A 16,570-nucleotide genomic window follows, 5' to 3' on the forward strand; every position below is an offset into this window, starting at 1 on the left:
CACAGGTTCTTTGCCACCCAGAAAAAACTTGGGAGTGCAATTCTAGGGCCTCGATTTTGAGCCAAGGAAAAGCAGATGAAGAGCTGTAACAGATTCAGTAGACCATATAACAGCAGAGGGCAAAACATTCTCCCAGTTATTATTTTCCATCTTTAGGATTCTAGGAATATATAAAACCAAGTAGGGAATTAAAAAAATAAGCTGGAGCAGGCTGCTTGAACTCTCATAAAGACAAATTAGGAAGTAAAGTGAGTGAAAATCCTCCTACCTTCAGCATCCTTAGACATGCTGGGCCCCCTAGGGTAAGGCAGAGCTGCACCTCCTGCTGGCCTGTGCTTGTCAGCCCCAACCCCGCAGCTGTGCAGCGCTGGTTAATGTGCATCTGCTTCAGAACAAACTGCTTCCTGACATAACAGCATTTCCCCCAGAAACTAATACTGCTTTTCATATAAAACACTAAGGAAAAACACTTGATTAAAAAATACTTTATTAGGAGTACAGTGTACCTGCAATGTACTTTATAAGGCATTTTCTATAAATGACTATTTCTACTATATATATATATATGGGTGTTCCTGTTCATATATTTTCAATACATTAGTAATGTAATGAATAACACCTTTAAAAAAAACTACATCTCTTTATTTAGTTCATAAATGTTCAAGCAGTACAAGAAGTAGCTTTGGGTGAGGTTTTAGTCAAAATTACTCTAAAGCAGTTTTAAAGTTCAGTGATCGCTATTTTTCCTTTGACCCCAATGAACAATGTTTTCAACCACTTTTTTTCTTTTAAATAAAATAAACCTGATTATGCTGTTATAAGTAGCTTATTTTTTCCCTGTTTCATTTATCTTTCCAAGCCTCCCTGCACTGTACATACATTTGGCTTTTGAGCCAGTAAGTCTCAGTCTCTGAAAACTACATTTTCATGAAAAGCCACAGCTGTGGAGGCTAGTTTCATTTTTTTATTCTGTGTACGTACGTGCCCATCAGCTTTAACTGGAGAAAACCAAACCCAGCAACCAGCCCCTGCCAAGCTCCCGGGCAGCAGCTCTGACTCCAGCGCAAGAGGCTGAATGTGCTCTTGTGCTGGAGCTGAAGCATTGGAAAATAAACATGGAAAAAAAACCACTAACCTGATGGTTGAAAGCTGCACATATAGCAACCTACCTCCACGCAAGGAGCATAAACTGTCTGTACGTGTAAGGAGAAAGCACTCAAGTTTACTGGTTGCGGGATATTAAAAACTGTAGGGTCTTTTCTGTAATTTCTGACTGGGGAGGCATTACCGATGGATGTGGACAGGTAGCTTATGGCTCTTACATTAGAAGTGAATATTTAAAAACTACTGCACATTACATTCCATGACCAACTGTGCCTCAAACATTTATTACAACATTGTGATAAATAATATACACACCGTATCTTTTAAAATACCCTATAAACCACACCTCAAGAATAGGGAGCCAGCTTCCCTATACATTATCCTATACCATGTCCCTAGCCTGTCTGGGATTTTTTTTAATCTAAAAACGAATTTGTAAAACTGGATAACTACAGTAAGCAGCTTACGCTATTACACAATGAATGCAGTATTGGCATTAGACTTGTATAAACCTTTGCACCTCAGCAAACTTCCTGAAGTGCCAGGCACACCATAAACTTTTCCCTCTTTGAGCCTGCGTTGGGCAGTCGGGTGCAGTCGGGCAGGGTGGGAAGTGCTGGGCCTTTTCACTAAGTTCAGGGCACGTCTACCATTTCCCAGGTATCGATGTTCCACACTCGTACCAGCGAACATAGTTAATGTGAGTCTCCCCGCCTATCTTCCCAAATTTGACAGGCTCCTGACGAACTGCCCTGAAAAATCCTGGAACAGAGAGCAGAGTATTTTTTGCGTGAGGCCCTCAGCCCGCAGTCCTTCCCCGGGAAGCACGTACACCGTGCAGTCAAGAGCTAAACTAGTCCCCCAGCTGTTAACCCATCTGCTGCAAACAAACCCGTCAGTTTGCTGCTCCTCCATGCACTCACACCCCGAAACTGCCAGCATTTGTGCACCCAACTCAAAGAAAAGCCTGCCCGCCCGGAGAATTTTGCTCCCAGATACACCAAAGTTTTATAGTGCCTCAGTTTTAAGGATGAATGATCCAGTAAGACTGAAATTTCTTCCTGCCAAATTTACTCTTAGCTCAAGCTAGGTTTAGCTACAAGGAAAAAAAAATATTTGTTTCTAGAATATAGAACAAATATCACGGTTTCTAAGCTTTACAGAGACACAGATAATGTAAATGAAAGAAAGCCACATTTAACCCATTTATCCTCATGATAAAACTTTCATGGGTTCCTTCCCACCTCCCAGACAATGATTAAATAGTCCCCACTGCAGTCACCTCAACACTCCAGTGAACCTAAATAAAACTTGGCAGCTGGGGATATTTCACGGTGTCTCCCCCTCCCCACAGGAAAGATCATACCTCCTGCTTTCAGTCTGTTCTGTAGCACACTAGGTGTGTTTCCCACTCAAACAATTAACGTTCAGTTAAACATCAAAGTGAGCAATTAGTGCTGAATTCAACCTGATCATCAGGAATGTGTTTGTGGCTAAAGCATGCATGTGTGCACACACAAAAAATACTATTCTGCAACTATTAGGCAGCAGCAGCCATGATTCCCCCCCTCCCTATGCTTCAGGTCAAATACAGGTAGTTAATTCCAGTTTGAACAGACCTCAACTTGCTGCAGCCAAGGAGGAACTGAGCCACAGTGGACAAGCTGTCTGGCCTTCCCTCTGTTCAGTTCATTTACTAGAATACAAGCTACAGAAAAGGTGGGGACTTTTTTTGTTTGATTGTTGTTGGGTGGTTTGGTTTGTTTTTTTTTTTTTCTAAAAATGAATGTAGCTCATGAATCCACTCAAGCAAATCCAGTCGCTGAAAACAAATGGGTTTTAAATGTCTTTTAAGCTCGAGTAGTGAGCTTTTTACGTAAAAGGGGGTTTTTATTTATAAAATCTTTTAAAAGATTTTATAAATAAAGGTGGATTTATAAAAGGTGAACCTGGTACAACTAAGAGGTCTGCTGTCCGGGCAATGCCAAACTGCATTCAGATAATCCCTTACACAAACAAAACACCTTCACAAATGGGCAACACTGACTGGGAAAGGAAAAGCAAAGCCCTCTTTAAAAACAAAACAAAACAAAACACATAAGCAAACACTTTTCAGATTGTTTACCTACTTTGTTTTTGGAAAAACTTGTGAAAGATTTAGGCACTTCACTTTAATCTCCCACACCTACCTCAAAGCACCACTTACAGGAAGGTTTGGTCAACACCCTGATATTGTACTGAAAACCGTTTTGATGTTTTCCTCAGTAAAACATTCCATGACACACTCGGAGTGCATGCGTGTATCAACACAGCCTTGTTCCTACCCCACAAGGGAACAGAATACCTCGTGATGGCACTGCTGCCTACACGCAAGGCAGGAGTGCAGTGACAGAAGGACAATTTTCCTATGCTCCAGCCTCACCAACATGTGAAAAATAGCCAGGCAGGTCACAGCTGTGCTTAGGTCACTTGGACCAGACGAATTCTAGGCACCCAGTTTGAATTAGTGCACACAGAATTACTGCAGCATGAATTATATTTTCCAGTAATAACTTTTTAGTTTCTAATTAGCACTAAACAAAGCTGTTTAATGCCCAACTGATGATTTACTGCACTTTAAATCAACCTTGCTAGTTTGAACGTAATACTTCACGCCTCTCTGCAAACTCAAATTTGTGGTTGGGTTTAAGTATGTAATACCAACTGTGAATAATCTGTTGGAATGTTTTAAACAGGAGAGAGGCTGTTTACTACCTAACAGAACCCAAGTCATAACCTTCCTTTAATAAGTCACTGTTCATCTTCAAAACCTTCTGGCCTCTCTCCTGCCTGCAAAGCCGGCAGGCCCCTTCCATCACCCACCCCAGCAGCGGGCGCTGAATCCACTTTCCAGCAGGAAAAAGAAACACACACACACAAAGGAATTGCCAGAGTTTGCTACAGAGACAGGTGTAAGGAATTACCATCTTTGACCGGTAGATCTTCTTGCTGTCCTGTCCTTCCATCTAAGAACGAGTCTACGAATTGGCAGTGATCTTCTCCATGGCCCCTCTGGTCTCCTATGTTATAAAACTTTCCTGAAAGCAAAGAAGCAGCAAAGTTGAAAATCCATCTCCAGTTTAGTGAGAGCTATTTCCAGTTTCCAAAACCCACCAGAGGCAATGGGCTGTGCTCTTCGCTCTGTGGGGAAGCCAAGGTGAATGCTACGATTCTTTTCCTCTCAGGATCTGGAGCTGGAATTTGAACATTATGTGCATATTCCAAGTACAGCGCTCACAGCTGTAGACAGAAGTGCCCCATTCCTGGCCACAATCTATGCCTGAATGTAATTTTTCTCCTCCCTATGCTTCATACAGTAAGTGAAATTCTGTTATTACCTAGAACCTCATCCTGACTGTATCAAAAATGAGGTAAGTTTTGCTAGTGATTTGAATGGAAGGGAGGTTTGGTTCCCTGTCAGATAGCCCCCAGCACCTTCAGAGATGTTTTTATAGACACAGCCAAGGCCTGTTTTATAAATCACCGTATTTTTACAACATGTATGTGCAAGCGATATCCTTAAACAAACAGATGACATCGGTATAGTAACTGCTTATCCAGAGCATAAAGCGCGCCTGTGTATTTATTTGCAGGATTTCTTAACAGGACACTTGACTGCAACTGAGTAGAAACCAAGGTCTCAAGTGTCCCATGAAGCGTGTGCTGACGTTACGGGCTGTGCTTATCCTGTTAACAACAGGACTCACAGTGAAGGAGTTTTGACAGCAAGATGTTTTTACTTACAGATTTAATTTACATGACATTAGTAACGTTCAGTTCAGAAGATGGAGGAAAGCATGCTACCTTCTCTTCCCAAGCCTTGGCAGGAAACATTTTCAGATACACTTACCCTTTCTTCTAAACTCCTTGCACACCACTTGTTCTTAATATGTTCAAACTTTGGTTGTGAGGTTGAAAGGAAAAGTGAGAGCATTTAGAAATAGGCTCCGTACTCAGGTATAAGCTAAGCAGAAAGTCCAGTTACTCACTAGAAGTTGGGTGTCCTGTAACCTTGAATCTGTGCCAGTCTGGCCTCTTGCAAGATGATGAGGTGGCTTGTCATACTGCTCCCGAGAGCACAATTGATAAAAGAACAGTCTAACAATAAACTCTCATATTTTTGTGACCTGATCAATACTTCGCCAAAAATTCTCACCTCCAATTGACAGTCTCTGTGCATGCAGTTCTTGTCTGGCTTTAGAAAATTATTTATTACTATCTAGTTTTGGCTGCAGGCATGTTTTTTTCCATAGGAGAACTGCTCAGAGGGAGTTCCTCTCAGTAATTTTTTTGTCTGAATCTAAGAACATTCAGGCTGCCCAAAACAGCAATTTTTTTTTTTTCCATGGCTCTTGAAGGTCACACTTAGAATTAATTTTTTTCCTCCCCTCAATAAATACTTTTTTTTAGGTGGCTTGCTTTTCTGGAATGCCTACAGTGACTGCTCTGGAGGACTGTTAAATGAGGTCAGCAGTAGATGCTGGTTTATAGCACAGTCCTGGCATGTGTAATATAGATCAGTTTTTCTTCACAGGAGACAGAATAAACCAGATATTTTTATGGCTAACACAAGAACAGTAACTTCCAGATACACACATACCCTTCTGGCACACAGCATAACCTGTGCATAGCTCAGACAATTGCTATATATAAATTAACAGCATTCTCAGTGACTATTAAATTCTTACTGCCCAATTCTTTCCACAATAAAGGAACACACTTAAAAACATTTAGCTAATAAATGACTAGATTAATCTTTCTCTTTTGGGGACAACAATTCTAGCATAAAGTAACATTTTTTTTTTTTCCCAGTGTTCCCTTATGGGTGGTCTTAAGAAAATTAGATACCATCTTTGTTTTATACATTATGAATTCTGGAACACTAGAAGTGTAGATTCACACTAAAAACCAGCACGCAAAGATATGCTTGTTGGCTGCCTTATACAACAGCCTTTGTACAAGGCACCGGAATTTCAGGATCATTATGGAGCTTAAACAGCAAAGCTTTGGAAGACATTTTCAGGGTAAGGTGGAACTCGGACCCGGGCGCAGCCCTTTGCTACCAGCACGCGTCACCCAGCCGGCTGGCGCTAGCAGGTGCGCTTCTGCGGGACGTGTGTGACAATGAAACGTGTCAGAACAGAGGCTGCCTTCACATCCGAAACTTTCTCACCCGCATACAGAGGCCCGTGCCATGACAGTCTCACTTAGGAAAGTGGGGAAAAGCAGCTTTCCTTCTACAGAAATATTTCAGTTCTTTCAAATATTGTGACAGCTGGTCAGCACTGGTTGTAACAATCCCAGTGCAAGAACCAGACTTAGCACGTATAATGAATGCAATGTGGCTACCATCATCTTTCTCCAGCAAAGTTAAATCACCACCCTTCCAACGAGAACAAAAACAACCTAATGAAAATAGGAAAATGGGCTCCTGATACATTACACTTTTCTTCAGAGATTGAAGTAGCTTTCACTGCAGTGTTAATTCACTTGATTTAGGGCTGAAGTCTAGTCCTGCTAGATTAGCACTGCTATTTCCTACCCTGGCTGCTTTTGCAATACACTATGCCTTGCTGCCAGTGTTTGTCATTTGATCACAGCTGGTTAGGAGAGCAACAGTTGAATGAATGATACCTCTGTTCAAAACAGTCTCTTTGATTCACATAATTGCCAAGATTATGAGGTATTGTACTTACCATTAATGACAGGGCTTTCCTTCCTGGTCTGCTCATGGGAGAGGATGGGGACGGGTGCACGGCTGGCCACTTAAAATTATAGCGGCATGGGCTGCCCTACGCTCCCCTGCTCTTTGCTTTCCATGTTCCTACATGGAGAGACCAGAGCCCTGCTCATGTGACGTGCTGAGCTCTGAGATGGGGCAACTCTGGGTTAGGAAAGTTGATTCTTTCAGCCACAGTTTCTGCTAGTTAATTCAATCCAACATGATGAACACACTGCCTAACTTGCACTCTAAAGACATTTCCCACACAGCTCTTTGTGCTCTGGATGCCACACTAACACCATTGTGATGGAGTTCATGCAGCTCTGATAAAAGACCTTGTACAGAAGAAAGCCGGGGGCTTGGGATGGATTATAAGAAGTTCACATGATTCTAAATATAGCTTGTACAATCTACGTGAGACACCAGTTCTGCTTAATGATCAGCTAACTGAAAAACACTTTTTACAGCTCCCCAGCTCACACACAGCATGTGTCACTTGGTTCAGAGCTTAAATACATCACACTCTAGTGACCTTAAGACACTGAACAAAGCTTGAGACGATAATGCCAGGAGGCTGCTGTTAGTAATGAAACATAAGAAAAAGAAGAGGGGGAAAAAAGAGATTATAAGCAAAAATGGGGAATTGGAAACAAAACAAAAATGTCAAGCAGGTGAGTAAAACCTGTTGACTAGAGTTGAAGTCATGTATTTATAAGCCTCACAGTAATGAAGTAACCAGATGTTTACCAAATGGGATGGGAATGACTGAGTCTAATCCTGGCCTAAAATTAGGTCCTAAACCTCTAATTAAGAGCTATTCCAGGCTACCCTTTAAATACAGATTTGGTGCCTTTACAATATATGCTATTCACTGGCAGAGACTTGATCTTTATCAATTTTCTGTATGACCCCCAAGATACTAACAGGTGCTTAAAATCAGATGATCACCACCACAGAGAAGTAACTCTTGAGTCTGAAAACTCAGTATCAAACACATCAGTGATTACTGTGCACAAGCAGATTACTGTTGGTGATTAATCTGTCTATGGACTAGATTAAACATACCTGATCACACTTCAGCAGAGCTCCTCTTGTTAAATCTCTTAGTTCTGGAACCATGGTATCTTTAAGAAGTGTATAATGTGGACAACGCTGACTTGAAAGTCTCTTACCTGTAAGTGAATCACTGAGGTATATCTTGTATCTCAAAGAATTACACAGCTGTACACCTACGAACTTCTTATACCAAGTCCTCTTTACGTATTGTTTCCCTTTGCATTCTGAATAGGTGTCTGAATTGAATGGGATTTCAGTCCAGATAGCATCCTTTCCCACTGCAGGAGAGGAAGAAAGAGGCTGAAGTATGATGCTGCATACAAAATGATGTGCAATGAATATAGTCCAATAAATAGAATTAGAAACCTTGATGAAACAAAATGTACCATGGCACCAGTCACCTGCATTTTGAACATGAAAGATATTTCAGGGAAGCACCAAAGGATGCAGCTGTTATTGATGCAGTGAACTGCTTCTGCTCTCTACGTGCAGTGTCAGTCTGGAATAAGCTCATTCTAGGACCTCGTTAGGGGGACAATATCTGTGTGTTGGCAAAACTCTCATTTACAAAAAGTGTGATGCAGTGACTTTTTTCAGTGGGTTCAAGCCAGGACAGTCAACTTGCAGCAAACTACGTGATTTAACAAAAATACACACAAAAATACAAATAAAAATGTCATGAATTATGTGGAAAGAAATGGTGTCTCAGTGTTTCTCAAAGAGATGCCATTACAAATGCAAAAAGCAGCCCAATTTGCTTGAGCGATCTCAGCTGTTCTTCAAAAGCTCAGTTCACCTCCCACCGAAGACAGTAAGAGGCCTAATAAAGCAGAGCTTGATCAAGCATTCAGAAGCAGAAATTTTTTCTAAAACACTATGGCAGATAAATAGTATCGTCTGAGTTGTGCTCTGTTAACTCACTTAAAAAGTGTGGAGTAGCTTATTCATTTTGCAGAGCTTTCTTTTGCTTTAATGACAAGGCTGAGAAAATATGAGGCTGTCCTTGGCTCAGTTGTGTACACTTGTTTGAAGCCATCCCAGCTGTCGCGGGAGCACCGCATCATGTTGATTGTGTTCCACTCAGGTAAACAAACAGTCTGGCATGAATTCCTTACCAGGGGTACGGGTGGAAGGAGTGAAATCATGTGCGAATGCTGTTTGATTCCATAACTCATTTAGGTAGTGCAGTACAACCACCGCCCCCCTCGTAAAATTATGCTATTGCATTTCTGAAAAAATTCCTGATCAGAAGACACTATACAATAGACAAAAGGCTTACTTGAAATTGGCTCGCTCACTCTTGGGTCTGCTGTGGGAAGAAAACAAACATTCAATCAGACACTGTAAAATGAACTTTCCCAATATTTCAATGGAAAAGCATTGGTAAGTGATTTTCTACAGTTGACACAAGCTGTAATTTGTGACACAGAGTGAGTTTTGGAAGCAAAGTTCACTTTCGTATTAAATTAAATTAAAAGAAATTTATTTCTTATGTGAAACTACAGTATCAGTGACCCTTTAAAATTTTTACCTATGGGACAATACCAGTCAAACACAGTTCCAGTAAAAACAAGAGTTTGCTGTAACCAGCAAAACCCAATTCTTTTTAAAAATTTCAATTTCAAAACTTACAATAATAAAAAGGACCCCTCTTTAATACTTGCCACACAAAACTTGGCTATGAAAGCCCAAAAGTGACAAAAAGATGTGCGCAATTAAGAAAAAATAAAATTGACGGCTCAATTTGTCCAAGCTAAATAGCAGGCAGAACACAAGCCTTGTCATTCATGAAAACTGCATTTTTTCAGTTTTAACAATCTAGGATTACAAAGAGTGTATCCATAGTTTATAAATACGTGTGGCATAGTCTGAACTCCTTCCTGACTATTCCCTTGCTCAGACAAAACTCTCATCCAACAGTGACAGCACTAGATGAGGACTATTATATTCTTACACCTGGATCAAAATGCAGATTGAGAAAATCCTTTTAAAAAGGCTAAATCCATATTGTGTTTTATATGGTCCTTAAGTACTATCAAGCAATAAACACTTCTGCACAAAAGGTGGTATCTTGCTTGCATAAAGTCAACAAGTCAGCTGTAGTCAGCCTCACGGGGAACTGAAATAGGGAAAGCAAAGGCAATCTCTGATTCTCACCTCTGAGTCAGATAGGACTTGGGAACCAACCAATAGGCAAAATAGGCTTGTATATACCTCTTTACCAGTTTTGCAGGAGAGTAAACAAGATGGAAGAAGACATACTGGGACATTGACTTTTCCCAACTGCTATTTCTCAATCCTTATTTCAGCCAAAAGACATCACTATTATACAGCAGCCTTATTGAACAGGTAGCAAAAGTGTCTGTAAACACACCAGCCCAAAGAACCACCTTGTTTTCCCCATCCAGAAGTTATTAATGAGATACAAAAAGGTCAGGAATATTAATCATAAATGACTGAGCCTTCTCTAAGGATAAGGATAGTTTCTTCATAATGAACACCAGACAAACTCTCTGTGCTCCTCTTTTTCCCCTGCAGTCTGGCCATCTTACATCCTCACACAACATAGACCTGATCTCAGGCTGACCTTCCAGGCACTACTGTAACAAGCTCAGCAGTGAAAAGCCAATCTGGAGACAGTAAAAAGCAAGACCAAGCAACGCACAAAATTAAGCTTAGAGCCTTTCATATATCCCACTGTGATGGTTTAGTCCCTGCCGGGGTCTGAGACCACGCAGCCGCTGCCCCTCCCCCACAAAAGGAGTGAAATACAAAGCCCCGGGGCTGAGATAAGGAGAGGTTTAATACAACAGTGCAACAGCAACACAACAAACAACAACAATAACAATAACAGTGATAACAATGAACAGAGCAAGGTATGTACCAATACAGCAGTAAGATGCGCCAACCCCTGTGATCACCGATTCATCCCGCGCTATAGCGCCAGGATGTGACGTCAGCATGGTATATGAATAACCGGGCTAGAGCTTCCCCCCACTGCTGGGGAGACTTAACCCTATCCTAGCTAAACCAGGACATAATCCACCCCTTTATTCTATACCATGTGTGTCACATCCAGCTGCCATTTAGCAATTAGCAATAACAAAGAAAAATTAACAAAAGCACAGTATAACTCACGGTGTGTTTTCACCCACAATCAAGTCCCCTTGTGGTACGCATCGGACCTCTCCATCCTTCTGCATCACCCACCAGGTGCACCCAGGTCCTTGAGCAAAAACAATCCCATGGATGGGTTTGCCTTTTCCTGGCACAGGACTAACCCAGACCATTTTTCCCAGCAGGTCCCTCATGCACACCACAGGGACTTTATCCCCGTCTACAACACGTGGGAGTTTTGACTGAGCCGGGCCAGCTCAATTGGCAGATCCTCTTGTGTTCACTAACCAAGTGGCCTTTGTCAGATGTGTGTCCCAGTGTTTGAAGGTTCCACCCCCCATTGCTCTCAATGTAGTTTTTAACAGCCCATTGTAGCGCTCGATCTTCCCGGAGGCTGGTGCGTGGTAGGGGATGTGGTAGACCCACTCGATGCCGTGTTCTTCTGCCCAGGCATCTATGAGGTTATTTCGGAAGTGAGTCCCATTGTCCGACTCAATCCACTCTGGGGTGCCGTGTTGCCACAGGACTCACTCTTCAAGGCCCAGGATGGTATTTCGGGTGGTGGCATGGGACACTGGATAAGTTTTGAGCCACCCAGTGGTTGCTTCCACCATTGTGAGCACGTCGCGCTTGCCTCGGCAGGTCTGTGGCGGTGTGATGTAGTCGATCTGCCAGGCCTCTCCATACTTGTATTTCATCCGTCAATATTCATTCCGCTGGGGCTTCACCCGTTTGGCTTGTTTGATCGCAGCACACGTCTCACATCCATGGATGATCTCTGCGATGGTGTCAATGGTGAGGTCCACCCCTCGATCTCGAGCCCACCTGTATGTTGCATCTCTGCCTTGGTGGCCCGAAGTCTCATGGGCCCACCGGGCTATGAACAGTTCACCTTTACGCTGCCAGTCCAAGTCCACCTGAGCCACTTCGATCTTAGCAGTCTGGTCCGCCTGCTGGTTATGTTGATGTTCATCAGTGGCCCGACTCTTGGGTATATGGGCGTCCACATGGCGCACCTTCACAACAAGGTTCTCCACCCGGGCTGCAATGTCCTGCCATACCTCAGCGGCCCAGATGGGTCTGCCCTTGCATTGCCAGTTGTTCTGTTTCCATTGCTGCAACCACATCCACAGGGCACTTGCCATCACCCACGAGTCAGTGTAGATATAGAGCCTCGGCCACTTTTCTCGCTCAGCAATCTCCAAAGCCAATAGGGTGGCTTTCACCTCTGTGAACTGGCTCGATTTACCTTGTCCCTCAACAGCTTCAGAGGTTTGTGGTGTGGGATACCACACCGCAGCGTTCCATCGTCGATGTTTTCCCACAATGCAACAAGACCCATCAGTGAACAGGGCATATCGCTTCTCCTCCTCTGGCAGCTCGTTATATGGTGGGGCCTCCTCAGCACATTTCACCTGTTGTTCTGGTGACATCCCAGAGTCTTTGCTCTCTGGCCAGTTTATGATCATTTCCACTAATCCTGGGGGGTCGAGGTTCCCTATTCGAGCCTGTTGTGTTATCAACGCAACCCATTTACTCCACGTGGCATCTGTTGCATGATGTGTAGAGGAAGCCTTTCCTTTGAACATCCATCACAGCACCGGCAGTTGGGGTGCCAGGAGGAGCTGTGTCTCAGTGCCAACCACTTCTGAGGCAGCTCAAAATCCTTCGTACGCTGCCAGTATCTCCTTCTCAGTCAGCGTATAGTTAGCTTCAGAGCCTTTGTATCCCCGGCTCCAAAAGCCTAGAGGTTGGCCTCGGGATTCCCCATCTGCTCTCTGCCAAAGGCTCCAGGAAGGGCCATTCTCCCCGGCTGCGGTGTAGAGCATGTTCTTAATCTCCTGTCCTGTCCAGACTGGCCCGAGGGCCACTGCCTGGGTAATCTCCTGCTTAATTTGATCAAAGGCTTGTTGTTGCTCTGGGCCCCATTTAAAATCGTTCTTCTTGCGGGTTACGTGGTAGAGAGGGCTCACAATCAGGCTGTAGTTTGGGATGTGCATCCTCCAGAACCCCACAGCACCCAGGAAAGACTGAGTCTCCTTTTTGGTGGTTGGTGGGGCCATGGCTGTTATCTTGTTTATCACCTCCATTGGGATGTGGCGACGCCCATCTTGCCATTTTATTCCTAGGAACTGAATCTCCCTTCCAGGCCCCTTAACTTTCTGTCGCTTGATGGCAAAACTGGCCTTCAGAAGGATTTCAATTATCTTCCTTCCTTTCTCAAAGACTTCTTCAGCTGTGTCCCCCCATACAATGATATCATCAATGAAGTGCAGGTGTTCCGGAGCCCCACCTTTCTCCAGTGCAGTATGGACCAGTCTATGGCAAATGGTGGAGCTGTGTTTCCACCCCTGGGGCAATCGATTCCAGGTGTACTGGATACCCCTCCAAGTGAATGCAAACTGTGGCCTGCACTCTGGTGCTATTGGAATGGAGAAAAACGCGTTAGCGATGTCAATCGTGGCGTACCACTTGGCTGCCTTCGACTCCAGCTCATACTGGAGCTCTAGCATGTCCGGCACTGCAGCACTCATCGCTGGCGTAACTTCATTCAGGCCACGGTAGTCCACAGTTAGTCTCCATTCGCCATTAGGTTTTCTCACTGGCCATATAGGCTGTTGAAGGGTGAATGAGTCTTGCTGATCACCTTCTGGCTTTCTAGTCGACGGATCAGCTGATGGATGGGGACCAGGGAATCTCGGTTAGTACGGTACTGCCGCCGGTGCACCGTCTTGGTGGCAATTGGCACTTGCTGCTCTTCAACCTCAAGCAACCTCACCACCGAGGGGTCCTCTGAGAGGCCGGGTAAAGTGGACAATTGCTCAACCTCCTCCAAGGCAGCTATACCAAAGGCCCACCAGTACCCTTTTGGGTCTTTAAAGTACCCTCTCCTGAGGTAGTCTATACCTAGGATGCATGGGGCATCTGGGCCAGTCACAATGGGGTGCTTATGCCAGTCCTTCCCAGTTAAGCTTACTTCAGCTTCTAATAGGGTCAGCTGTTGGGATTCCCCTGTCACTCCGGAGATGCAGATGGATTCGACCCCACTGTGGCTTGATGGCATCAGGGTGCACTGTGCGCCAGTGTCTACCAAGGCCTTATATTCTTGTGGGTCTGATGTGCCAGGCCACCGGATCCACACCTTCCAGTAAATCCGATTATCTCTTTCCTCCACCTGGCTGGAGGCAGGGCCCCTCTAATCCTGCTCACCATCACTCACTTGATCTAAGAGTGACTCCTGCAAGAATGACTTCCTGGTCCCCTCAAGAGGGTCAAGCATACTGTTGGCCATTCTATTCTGTCTGGGGGATTTCCGACTGGACACTGGAGCTGCATCTCTCTTGGAAGACTCCCCTTTCATGGTGGTCTTCCCTTTCAGTTGCTATACTCGTGCAGCTAGGGCAGAAGTGGGCTGTCCATGCCACCTTCTCATGTTTTCCCCATGGTCGCGGAGGAAGAACCACAGGGTGCCCCGTGGTGTGTGCCTTCCACTGCCCTTCTCTTGGGTGGGGAAGCGCCTGCTTCTAATAGCTGAGACATCGGCCCGTGCAGGTGGAACATAGGACATGTCCTCTTCCATTTTCTGGAGCCTCTGAGACAGTTCCTCTACAGCTGAAACCAAAGCATGTTGGGAGGAGGGGAGATTTCCCTCATATTGCCAGAGCTGGATAATCACTTCATCCACTGTTTGAGTCTGGGTGTCTCGCCACCAGGACGCTACTGCTAATGCTTTGGAATGTGCCTCTGGTCCACTTTGCAGGAACTTCCGCCACATCAACTGTGCAAGGGGCCTGATCTGGATCCATGGGTGACCGCTCATCATTCAGATCACCATAGACCATGTCAAACACAGCCAATTCCCTGAGGTTTTGAACGCCTTTCTCCATGTCGGTCCACTTGCTTAACCGACATAGAACATCATCCTTGTACGGGTACCTCTCCCTCACACTGAGCAGGAGTCGCCTCCAAAGGCTGAGGGTTTGAGCCTGTTTCCCTATTGCCTTGTCAATACCAGCCTGCTTGGCTAAAGGTCCCAGCTGCTTGGCCTCTCTCCCCTCCAATTCCAAACCAGCAGCTCCACTATCCCAGCATTGGAGCAACCAGGTGCAAATTTGCTCGCCTGGACTGCGGCCGAAATCCTTCCGCATATCTCGCAATTCACTCAGGGATAGAGATTGGATGGTTACCTCCGGCTCTTCCTCCTGCTCTCGTGATGGGCCTGGTTCATCATTAGGCTGTACACTGCGAGGGGATTTTTTGGTATATTTGGTTTTCCGTATCGGGGCGACTGATATTGGTACTGCTTGTCCCCCTGGTCCAGCTGCTGTGCTGGTGGAAACGACTGGTACTGGCACTGTTTGTCCTCTGGCCCAGCTGCTGTGCTGGTGGAGGCGACTGGTACTGGCACTGCCTGTCCCCCTGGCCCAGCTGCTGTACCAGTAGGTTCACTTTCAGATCCTGCAGCCCCTTCTCCCCCTTGAGGGCAGTGAACAGCATTAAAGATGACACGGTAGGCATGGGCAAGCCCCCAGCACATCGCAAGGATTTGTGTTTCCTGGGGTTTGTCAGATTGGCAGCACACCTTTTCCAAATACTCCACCAGTTTATCAGGACTCTCCATTTGTTCAGGAGTGAAATCCCAAAGCATTGGGGGTGACCACTGACTCAGGCACTTGCCCATCTTTTCCTACACACCTTGCCATTTATAACTATCTGCCCCCGGGGCAGGTTTCCGGGTGGTGCCATTATTGGAGAAATACCGCATGGCCCAAAACAAGATCAGGCAGACATTCAGAAAGCATTGTGCCGCAAACACAGTGGCCAGGATGCTCCAGGGATAGCTAAAACTCTCAAAAACCGAGAGGATCTCTTCCCCTGGCTCACCCATAGAGGGGGTGAGACCCCTAACAAAAGCCCAGACAGCAAACAGGTAGCGGTTCACCCCCACAAGCAGTGAAACAAGCATATTATAAGCAGTCTGCAGCCAGTACAGCAAAACAAGACCCTTGACACATTTTCCACTGAAAACAAACATCAGCACTGGGAATGCACAATGGATATAAGGATTAGTCCAGCCCCACCACGCAAGCAAGTTGGCCAGCTTTGCAAACGTTTCTTATCAAACAAATACAAATAAAAACAGAAAAATTACACCTAACATTGTCTAACACACCTTCTCTTTTTGTCCTTATCTCAGCCCTCTCGTGCCCCACGTTGGGTGCCAAAGTTGTGATGGTTTAGTCCCTGCCGGGGTCTGAGACCACGCAGCCGCTGCCCCTCCCCCACAAAGGGAGTGAAATACAAAGCCCCGGGGCTGAGATAAGGAGAGGTTTAATACAACAGTGCAACAGCAACACAACAAACAACAACAATAACAATAACAGTGATAACAATGAACAGAGCAAGGTATGTACCAATACAGCAGTGAGAGGACCGGCTGCGCCAACCCACGCGATCACCAATTCTTCCCGCGCTGTAGCACCAAGATGTGACGTCAGCATGGTATATGAATAACCGGGCTAGAGCTTCCCC

The 16,570-nt window shown here is 44.9% G+C and overlaps 1 protein-coding gene across 1 annotated transcript in view; it reads right to left on the reverse strand.

Annotated features, from left to right (window-relative positions):
• Positions 1-469: 469 nt before the first annotated feature.
• Positions 470-16,570, reverse strand: part of ABI3BP (ABI family member 3 binding protein) — a 167,139-nt gene continuing 151,038 nt past the window's right edge. The window contains 4 exon segments of the mRNA XM_074860753.1: positions 470-1,866; positions 4,068-4,181; positions 8,038-8,199; positions 9,201-9,230. Coding sequence (XP_074716854.1) covers positions 1,751-1,866; positions 4,068-4,181; positions 8,038-8,199; positions 9,201-9,230 — 422 coding nt within the window. The 3' untranslated portion in view covers positions 470-1,750.

Source organism: Strix uralensis, chromosome 2 (assembly GCF_047716275.1).
Source record: "Strix uralensis isolate ZFMK-TIS-50842 chromosome 2, bStrUra1, whole genome shotgun sequence".
NCBI lineage: Eukaryota > Metazoa > Chordata > Aves > Strigiformes > Strigidae > Strix > Strix uralensis.